This window comes from Staurois parvus, unplaced genomic scaffold, assembly GCF_062004578.1.
Source record: "Staurois parvus isolate SC_StPar_1 unplaced genomic scaffold, SC_StPar_1.0 ptg001797l, whole genome shotgun sequence".
Classification (NCBI taxonomy): Eukaryota; Metazoa; Chordata; class Amphibia; order Anura; family Ranidae; genus Staurois; species Staurois parvus.
In genome coordinates this window covers 284619-295117 of record NW_028319593.1, presented here as the reverse complement: position 1 = coordinate 295117, position 10499 = coordinate 284619, and the positions used below count along the sequence as shown (strand labels likewise).

The 10499-nt window shown below is 48.7% G+C and overlaps 1 protein-coding gene across 3 annotated transcripts in view; it reads left to right on the top strand.

The window, feature by feature from the left end:
• The first annotated feature begins 5414 nt into the window (after positions 1 to 5414).
• Positions 5415 to 10499, top strand: part of DNAI2 (dynein axonemal intermediate chain 2) — a 43243-nt gene continuing 38158 nt past the window's right edge. The window contains exons 1-2 of one of the 3 annotated variants that reach the window (XM_089663892.1): positions 5415 to 5640; positions 7896 to 8083. In XM_089663892.1, the coding sequence (XP_089520018.1) occupies positions 7901 to 8083 (183 nt within the window). In that variant the 5' untranslated portion in view covers positions 5415 to 5640; positions 7896 to 7900. Of the gene's footprint in view, positions 5653 to 7895; positions 8084 to 10499 lie in introns of all 3 variants that reach the window. The other 2 variants (XM_089663890.1, XM_089663891.1) reach the window with 2 other exon arrangements.

The following is a 10499-nucleotide window of genomic DNA, read 5'->3' as shown; positions in this document are numbered from 1 at the left end:
GAGGTGCTGCCTGCCGAACTCTCCCTTTGAAGGTAGTAGGACCATCCCACAAGTGTGTGTTAATCGCTCGGCATGCCATCGTGGTCGCCATTTTAACGACAAATCCTCCTTGGAGTGTAAAAAGAGAATCTGGCCTCCAGGAGGCGGGATTATCGCTTCCTGAATGTTGGTAAACTGACTCTAAACCACCCGTGTGAATGAACCCCTCAACATGGTAAATGCTGGGACTCGGGTCCTAAGCTTTGTGGTGGGAGGGATTCTACTTGGCCAGTTCCTCCAGGACTGGTGGCTGAAGGTTGGTTCAATTAGGGACTGGGGGTGCGAGGAGGAAAGAGCCTAAAGTAGAACTTATAGAGTCCAAATTTTCATTTTATTTAGATACTTGTATTATATAAAGCCAACACGTTTTGGGGGTTCAAAGGGCCACCCTTCATTAGGACTCCAGATACCAGTTAAGCATCTTCAGCCCTGATGATGGGACACCCTTTAACCACTTCAAGTCTGGACACTCCCCCCCCCCCCCCCCCCTTCCAGTTCCGACACTTTCCCCCCCTTCCAGTCCGGACACTTTCCCCCCCTTCCAGTCCAGACACTTTCCCCCCCTTCCGGTCCGGACACCTTCCCCCCTTCCGGTCCGGACACTTTCCCCCCCTTCCTGTCCGGACACTTTCCCCCCATTCCTGTCCGGACACTTTCCCCCCCTTCCAGTCCGGACACTTTCCCCCCTTCCAGTCCGGACACTTTCCCCCCCATTCCTGTCCGGACACTTTCTCCCCCTTCCATTCCAGACACTTTCCCCCCCTTCCAGTCTGGACACCTTCCCCCCATTCCTGTCCGGACACTTTCCCCCCCTTCCTGTCCGGACACTTTCCCCCCCTTCCTGTCCGGACACTTTCCCCCCCTTCCAGTCCGGACACTTTCACCCCCTTCCAGTCCGGACACTTTCACCCCCTTCCAGTCCGGACACTTTCCCCCCCATTCCTGTCCGGACACTTTCTCCCCCTTCCATTCCAGACACTTTCACCCCCCCTTCCAGTCCGGACACTTCCCCCCCCCCCCCTTCCAGTCCGGACACTTCCCCCCCCCCCCTTCCAGTCCGGACACTTCCCCCCCCCCCCTTCCAGTCCAGACACTCCCCCCCCCCCCTTCCAGTCCAGACACTTTCACCCCCCTTCCAGTCCGGACACTTTCACCCCCTTCCAGTCCGGACACTTCCCCCCCCCCCCCCTTCCAGTCCGGACACTTCCCCCCCCCTTCCACTCCGGATACTTTCCCCCCCTTCCTGTCCGGACACTTCCCCCCCTTCCAGTCCGGACACTTTCCCCCCTTCCAGTTCGGACACTTCCCCCCCCCCACCCCCTTCCAGTCCGGACGCTTTCAACCCCCTTCCAGTCCGGACGCTTTCAACCCCCTTCCAGTCCGGACGCTTTCCCCCTCTTCCAGTCCGGACACTTCCCCCCCCCCCTTCCAGTCCGGACGCTTCCCCCCCCCCTTCCAGTCCGGACACTCCCCCCCCCCCCCCCTTCCAGTCCGGACACTCCCCCCCCCCCCTTCCAGTCCGGACACTCCCCCCCCCCCTTCCAGTCCAGACACTCCCCCCCCCCCCCTTCCAGTCCGGACACTCCCCCCCTTCCAGTCCGGACACTCCCCCCCCCCCTTCCAGTCCGGACACTTCCCCCCCCCCCCCCAAGCCAGCTTTCAGCGCTATCACACTTTGAATGACAATTGCGCGGTCATGCAACACTGTGCCCAGATGAATTTTTTAGCAATTTTTTGAGACAGATAAAGCTTTATTTTGGTGGTATTTATTCACCGCTGGGATTTTTATTTATTTTGCTATATAAATGAAAAAGTCCAAAAATTTTGAAAGTGTTTTTTCTTATAAAATTTTGCAAATAAATCTTTCTTCATAAATCTTGGCCAAAATTTATTCCGTTATCTTTTTAGTAAAAAAATAAATAAAATAACCCAAATTAGTTTAGAACCAAAAATTCTAGTTTTTCAAAAAATTTTTTACATTTTTATTTTATTTTTTTATATTACTATTTTTTTTTGTTTACATACTGTCACCCTAGCAGTAGGGTCACCATGGTGACACTGCACTACTTGTGGGGGGTGATGAAGATTTTATTTTTTTTTTTAACACTAATTGCTTTTATACCCATAAAGGCTGTAAGAGGAATCATTTCTCTTTCTCTCTGTCTGCATTCCTGCAGCCATTGAGAAATACTGTGAGAGCTGTGATTGGTCACAGCTTGTCACATGGTACAAGGCTGCTGTTAATAGCCATGTACCATGTGATCTCTGTGATCATTCAGACTTCACACGTAATAAGCAATGATGGCAGAAGTGACATCTTGCTTACTACTGTTCATGTGATCACTGATTGGCCAATCAGTGATCACATGATTGAGACCTCGCACAGAGGTCCTGTACAGCGATCGGTGTTCCACTGTGTCCCAGGGAGCGTGCACAAGCAGGGGGCAGGGAGGTCGTTGATATACATGGGCCGGAGGGGAAGTGGTTAAACCTTCAAAACACAATTCAAGGGCAGACAAATCACCTTTTAGTACCCCTCCAATGGTATCAGTACCAAGCCCTGATGAAGGGAGACCTGCCGGCTGAAACGCGTTAGTTGCTTTATAAGATCAAAGCTGGACTTTACACTTTGTGCTTTTGGCGTTTTCCTCCTCGCACACCCAAGTTTTTATTGCCCCCACCGAGGAGACTTCAGTTCCTGTCCAGGTAACACAACAGGAAGTAAGATGAATTTCCCAAATGGGGAGTGGTAACAATAGAAAGCTATTCTGACCCTTCTCCGGTCCACCTTTAAAAAACAATGTGTTTTAGATCGAGTTCTACCATATGAAGTCGGCTTTGTGGACCTTTCCTAAAATGCAGCATTGTATCATCTCTTCTCCAACAATCCTCTCGTGTATCTTGGTGCATACGCTGTGCTCTGATTGGACAGTGTGGTCACGGACACGCCTCCATCATGCGGTGGCTCTGCAGACAGTCACAGCTCCAGCGCCCCCTGAAGCTGCATTGTTAATACTGCGACTACTTTGTTTTTACCTGTGTTACGGAAGAAAGAAAATGTCCAATTTTTTGGACAAGTGCTTTATTTTTTATTGTCTTTCTCAACAATCCTCAAAATAATAATAAAAAGAATAAAATGCTTACAGACTGAATGTGGTGTTCTGGTTATTTAAAGGGGGGAGGGGTGTACTAAGGCAGTGGTCTCCAAGCCAGAGGCCAGATGTGGCCCTTTTTCTTGCTTTGATTGGCCCTTGAGGTACTTTTTCATCTGCTATTTCATTGGGGCACAATTCCTCTCAATGACATCCAATGATGGGACACAGGTCCTCTCAATGACACCTATGATGCCGCGCAATTCCTCCCACTGAAACCAATGTTTGGGCCCAATGACACCAATGATGGGCCACTATTCTTCATAATGACACCAACGATGGGGTACAGTTCCTCCCAAAGAAACCAGTGATGATGCCCAGTAGCACTAAGGATGGGATATAATTCCTACCAATGACAACTGCAATGCAGCTCGATGAAACCAATGATGGGGCACAATTCCTCCCACTAACACCAATGATGGGACCCAAAAACACCAATGATGGGGTACAGTTCCTCCCAATGAAACCACTGATGGGGCCCAATGACGACAACAACAATGAGACCCAATGACACCATTGATGAGGCACAATTCCTCCCAATGATGGAGCAAAATTGCTCCCACTAACACCAATGATGGGGTAAAATTCCTCCCAAAAACACCAACAATAGGGCCCAATGAAACCAATGGTGGGGCACAATTCCCCCTACTGACACCAACAATGGGACCCAATGATGAGGTAAAATTCCTTCTAATGACACCAACAACGGGGCCCAATCTTCATCTTCATCCACTTCTGCTTCCTCTTCTTCATCCTCTTCTCTTCTTCTTCCTCATCTTCATCCTTTCTTCTTCCTCTTCTTCATCCTCTTCTGCTTCTTCATCCTCTTCTTCTTCATCCTCTTCTTCATCCTTCTTCCTCTTCTTCTTCATCCTCTTCTTCCTCTTCTTCTTCTTCCTCTTTTTCTTCTTCATCCTCTTCTTCCTCCTCTTCTTCTTCTTCATCCTCCTTCATCATCCTCTTCTTCATCCTCTTCTTCTTCTTCCTCCTCTTCTTCTTCATCCTCTTCTTCCTCATCCTCTTCTTCCCCTTCTTCTTCTTCGTCCTCTTTTTCTTCTTCATCCTCCTTCTTCATCATCCTCTTCTTCATCCTCTTCTTCATCCTCTTCTTCTTCATCCTCTTCTTCCTCTTCTTCATCCTCTTCTTCCCCTTCTTCATCCTCTTCTTCCCCTTCTTCTTTGTCTTCATCCTCTTCTTCATCCTCTTTTTCTTCTTCATCCTCTTCTTCCTCCTCTTCTTCATCATCCTCTTCTTCATCATCATCCTCTTCTTCCTCTTCTTCTTCATCCTCTTCTTTCTCTTCTTCATCATCATCCTCCTCTTCTTCTTCATCATCCTCTTCTTCTTTCTCTTCTTTTTGTCTTCCTCTTGCAGGTCATGGCTCATGCACAGATTTTTTATATGTAAAAAGATTGGCCGATTCGCCCATCATTGCCACGAAAATAAGCCGATCGGCAAAATCAGCCGATCTTTTTCCAATTTTACCGATAAAAAAAATCTGCCAAAATACCGAAAAACGGCCGAACAATTAACCCACTAACGATCCGAAAATCGGTCGATTTCATTTTCGGCCGAAAAATCAGCCGATTTTCAACCCATCTATGGCCTGCATAAGACTGGGGGGCCATTAAAGGTCATGTGGGTGCAAAGGGTGGGGCCAACTCAGTATTGAAATCTACAGACTGAGACTGGGGGGCCATTAAAGGTCATGTGTGTGGAAAGGCCGGAGGCCCAATACTTGGGGCAATATAGTGTATATATATATATACACACACACACCCCAGTCTTAGGCGGGTGTGAAAAATGCTGTGACTGAAGAATGCTTTCAGAAATCGAAGTGTTAATAGTTTATTTTTTTATCAATTACTAAAGTGGAGAGTAAAGGAGGAGAAGAGGAATCCAAATCCAATCACTATTTGGGGTGACCCCCTCCCCCCATATCCTGTAATCAGTATTGGTGTGACTGCCCTTATATAACGTTCTGAACACTATATATATATCTATATATATATATAAATTTTTTAACTATATATATATGATTGTTTTTTAAAAAGAAATGATTATTTATATAATTAATGTTTTACAAAACTTTTTCTATGATGAATTCCACACTTTCTGTACTCTGCTGCCATCTAGTGGCGATCTGTGAGAACTACACATCTCCGTCACTTCCTGTCCGAGTCGCGGGCTCGGAATATTCCTTTCTGTCACGCCTCATAGACGGACATTTGTTTCCCGGTAAACGTCTGCCCGAGACAAGTGATGTTTTACAGAGATTTCAGGAAATCGAACTTTCCTTTGCCCTCATCCAACATGGCGGAGCGAGTCACGCAGTCTCTGTCTGCACATGCTCGGTCGGTGAGAGCAGTTTCCGGAGTCCCCGGCCGTTGCTAGGATACAGTAAACAGCCCGGGATCTGCAGTGTGGGGTCTGGAGATCAGATTGGAGGTCAGTGATCAGGTATTGATATCTGGGGATGTCTGATATTGAGTATTGGAGGGGGGAGGGGAGGCTGGGAGTGAGGAGAACCTGTCACTGAGGAGCTTTACTGATAATATTGATTATTGGAGGGGGAGGGGCTGGGAGTGAGGAGAACCTGTCACTGAGGAGCTTTACTGATAATATTGATTATTGGAGGGGGGAGGGGAGGCTGGGAGTGAGGAGAACCTGTCACTGAGGAGCTTTACTGATAATATTGATCATTGGAGGGGGGAGGGGAGGCTGGGAGTGAGGAGAACCTGTCACTGAGGAGCTTTATTGATAATATTGATTATTGGAGGGGGAGGGGAACCTGTCACTGAGGAGCTTTATTGATAATATTGATTATTGGAGGGGGAGGGGAGGCTGGGAGTGAGGAGAACCTGTCACTGAGGAGCTTTATTGATAATATTGATTATTGGAGGGGGAGGGGCTGGGAGTGAGGAGAACCTGTCACTGAGGAGCTTTACTGATAATATTGATTATTGGAGGGGGGAGGGGAGGCTGGGAGTGAGGAGAACCTGTCACTGAGGAGCTTTATTGATAATATTGATTATTGGAGGGGGAGGGGCTGGGAGTGAGGAGAACCTGTCACTGAGGAGCTTTATTGATAATATTGATTATTGGAGGGGGAGGGGCTGGGAGTGAGGAGAACCTGTCACTGAGGAGCTTTACTGATAATATTGATTATTGGAGGGGGGAGGGGAGGCTGGGAGTGAGGAGAACCTGTCACTGAGGAGCTTTATTGATAATATTGATTATTGGAGGGGGAGGGGAACCTGTCACTGAGGAGCTTTATTGATAATATTGATTATTGGAGGGGGAGGGGAGGCTGGGAGTGAGGAGAACCTGTCACTGAGGAGCTTTATTGATAATATTGATTATTGGAGGGGGAGGGGCTGGGAGTGAGGAGAACCTGTCACTGAGGAGCTTTACTGATAATATTGATTATTGGAGGGGGGAGGGGAGGCTGGGAGTGAGGAGAACCTGTCACTGAGGAGCTTTATTGATAATATTGATTATTGGAGGGGGAGGGGCTGGGAGTGAGGAGAACCTGTCACTGAGGAGCTTTATTGATAATATTGATTATTGGAGGGGGAGGGGCTGGGAGTGAGGAGAACCTGTCACTGAGGAGCTTTACTGATAATATTGATTATTGGAGGGGGGAGGGGAGGCTGGGAGTGAGGAGAACCTGTCACTGAGGAGCTTTATTGATAATATTGATTATTGGAGGGGGAGGGGCTGGGAGTGAGGAGAACCTGTCACTGAGGAGCTTTATTGATAATATTGATTATTGGAGGGGGGAGGAGAGGCTGGGAGTGAGGAGAACCTGTCACTGAGGAGCTTTATCTGAACTCTATTGATAATATTGACTATTTATTACCCCCCCCCATGCTGGGATAGGGGGGAGCCCATGTCGCTGGCGCACATTTTGCCCGAGATTCGGCATATAGATTATTTATAGCGCTTTCATGGAAAAAACTTGAGCGCGGCAGCATCTACGTACTCGGGGGGCTCATGTCTGACTCTCCAGCTGGAGTGTTGGGGTCACCTGCCGCCCCGACAATGGCCTGACCTCCGGCTCTAGAACAGGATCGCCGCATTCTGCGCATTCTCTGTACTGATCTAATTGCAGCGCATTGTCTGCACTATGAACATGCAGATCCGTCATCATTTGTTAGACGCATTTCTGCTGAATTTGTTGTTGTATTCTGTCTCTCAGTGTTACACCGAACATTCCATTGTTAGACCGATCGTTTCTGTGTGAGGGGCGAACATTCCATTGTTAGACCGATCATTTCTGTGTGAGGGGCGAACATTCCATTGTTAGACCGATCATTTCTGTGTGAGGGGCGAACATTCCATTGTTAGACCGATCGTTTCTGTGTGAGGGGCGAACATTCACCATCAGGGGGGGGCAAATACGCATTTCCTTCACTGTAGGTGAGCGGTCTGTGCTGGAGCATGCTCCCTTGGTGCCTCCAGCATTGTGACCAGCAGCTCCCACTCACTGTTCGCAATCACCTGATCCCTGTGGCAGCCAATCACAGCTATCACATGATCACAACACCTTAAGACCCCCTTCAAGGGCGGCACCCCCCTGCAGAAGGGGGTTATTATTGCAGATTCAATACATCGAAGATGACTTTAGAAATGACTTGAACATGTGATCGGTTTACATCGAACTAAATCTGCTTTTTTTGTCCTTTGCCTCTTCCCTGCAGCCACCATGGAGATCGTTTACGTCTACATGCGGAAGCGGAGCGAGTTCGGTCGCCAGTGCAACTTCTCGGACCGCCCAGCGGAGCTCCATGTGGACATCCTGCCGGACCCTTCGCAAGCCTTGAACTTCATAGAGCGGAATCCGTGCGACGTCAGCATCCAGTGCGCCCACGACATGTCCGAGCACGAGGTACCACGCTGCCGCAGTCACCCATAGCGGGAGGTCCGGGGACTGCTGGGCAGGATTTATACTTTGGGGTGTATAGTCCCTCTAAGTCCCCGGTCACACGAATACGACTTTAAAACCGTGTGACTTCCAGTGAAGTGACACCATTTCAAAGTCGGTTGTCATCGCGTCTTCAAGTACGACTTGCAGGAAATCTGCGTCTTGCAATGCACAGTTGTCTATGACAGTCGCACCTGAATCACCTAAATCAGTTCAACTCCAACCGAGTCGGAATCGCACCGATATGACCTCTTTAATTGCGGACAAGAGGGTGCGATTTGCCATGCGATTTGACACTCTCATCACATGGCAAGTCACATGGCAAGTCACATGGCAAGTCGCACTCGGTATGACCGGCACTAAAGCCAGAACTTTGATTTGTCATTTTGGATAGAGCAGGGAATAGTTACAGGGGAGCTCCAGGCAAACAGATCATCTATACTGTCTATATGGCAGCTGCTTTACCCGCCAGAGGATTTGTATTCCTGTCCATCCAGTCCTGAGATCTACACAGCTCTGCCACACATTTGTCAGGAGGTCCAGGGACTGCTGGCCAGGATTTATACTTTGGGGTGTATAGTGTCTCTAATGCATGCCATAGACAGGGCAAAAACCGGCCTTTTTTTTTTTTTTTAAATGAAAAATCGGTCGTTCAATCGGCCAACGTTACCACCAACGGTAAAAAAAATCGTCCCGTCGTAAAAAAATTTGTCCCGTCTACAGCCGGCAAATATAATAGCAGAGTATTACTTCTGTCCCTGCAGAGAGCCCCGCTATTATATTTGACATGAAAGTCTTGCGATTGCAACAAATGTATCTATTTGTATCCATTTTGGATACAGATGGTTTTATTCAGATACAAATGGATACATTGTTGCAACCGCAAGACTTTCATGTCAAATATAATAGAGGACTGGAATTCTTCTTCTTCCTCCTCTTCCTCTTCTTCCTCCTCTTTCTTTTCCTCTTCCTCCTCCTCTTCTTTGCCCATCATTGCCGCGAAAATCGGCAAAGTTGGCCGATTTTTTCCAACTGTGCCAAAATCCCGAAAAACGGCCGACCTATTAACCCACTAACGACCTGAAAATCGGCCGATTTTTGACCCATCTATGGCCGGCATAAGTCCCCAGTCACAACGACACGACTTTTATACAGTGGGACCTCCAGTGAAGTCGCACCAAGTCGGATGTCATTCTCACTTCAGGTGCGACTTGCAGGAAATCTGCGGCTTGCAATGCACAGTTGTCTATGCCAGTCGCACCTGAAGCAGCGCATGCGCTACTTTCTGAATCGATTCGACTCCGACCAAGTTGGAATCGCACCGATATGACCTCTTTAATTGCGGACGATAGGGTGCGACTTGCCATGTGGTTTGAAACTCTCATCACATGGCAGATCGCATGGCAAGTCGCACCCGGTATGACCGGCACTAAAGCCAAAACTTTGATTTGTCATTTTGGATAGAGCAGGGAATAGTTACAGGGGAGCTCCAGGCAAACAGATCCTCTACTGTCTATATGGCAGCTGCTTTACCCACCAGAGGATTTGTATTCCTGTCCATCCAGTCCTGAGATCTACACAGCTCTGCCACACATTTGTGGTTTTATATCTGCCTGGAGGTAAAGTGGTTGTAAAGGATGAAGGCTTATTACCTTCATGTATTCTATGCAAAACCTGCTGTGTGCTGCTCCCCCCACTGCCCCCCTAATACTTACCTGAGCCCCCTCTCGATCAAGTGGTGCTGTCCTGGGGCACTCTCTTCTCATTGGCTATTGGCACCCACTGCTGTCAATCACAGCCAGTGGACCAATGAGGAGAGAGGGGAGGGGTTGGGGGTGAGCCGTGGCTCTATGTTTCTTATGGACGTATAGAGCTGGACTCAAGAGCCAGCACGCACCAGTGCCCCCCACAGAGGCTGGCTACTGGGGGCACTGACCAAGTGGGAGGAGCTAGGAGCGCCTGCTGGGGACCCGAGAAGAGGAAACCATTACAGAGCAGGTAAGTATAGGCGGGTTTGTTATTTTTTTAAACAAAAATCGTAACCTTTAATCCCTTTAAGGGGTTTGTGATGCCGGGAGGCGAGGTGGGAGGGACTTGTGACCGCTGTGATTGGCTGGCACGGGGGTCACATGATTGGAAAGGTAGCGATCGCAACCTTTCCATGAGGTGCCGCTAAATGTGCCGGGAGTGCACAGGGCGCACGCTCTCTGCACACCTTTTGTTTACATTGGGTGCGCAAATATGCGGCCCATCGAGGCCAATGCCCAGCCGCCAAGAAGCTGCATATTTGGGTACGCTTGATGCCAAGGAGGTGATACCACTTTAACGTTTAATCCCTTCCTGTCTGCCCCGGCGTCCCTTTAGCTGGGCCTGGGAGGGG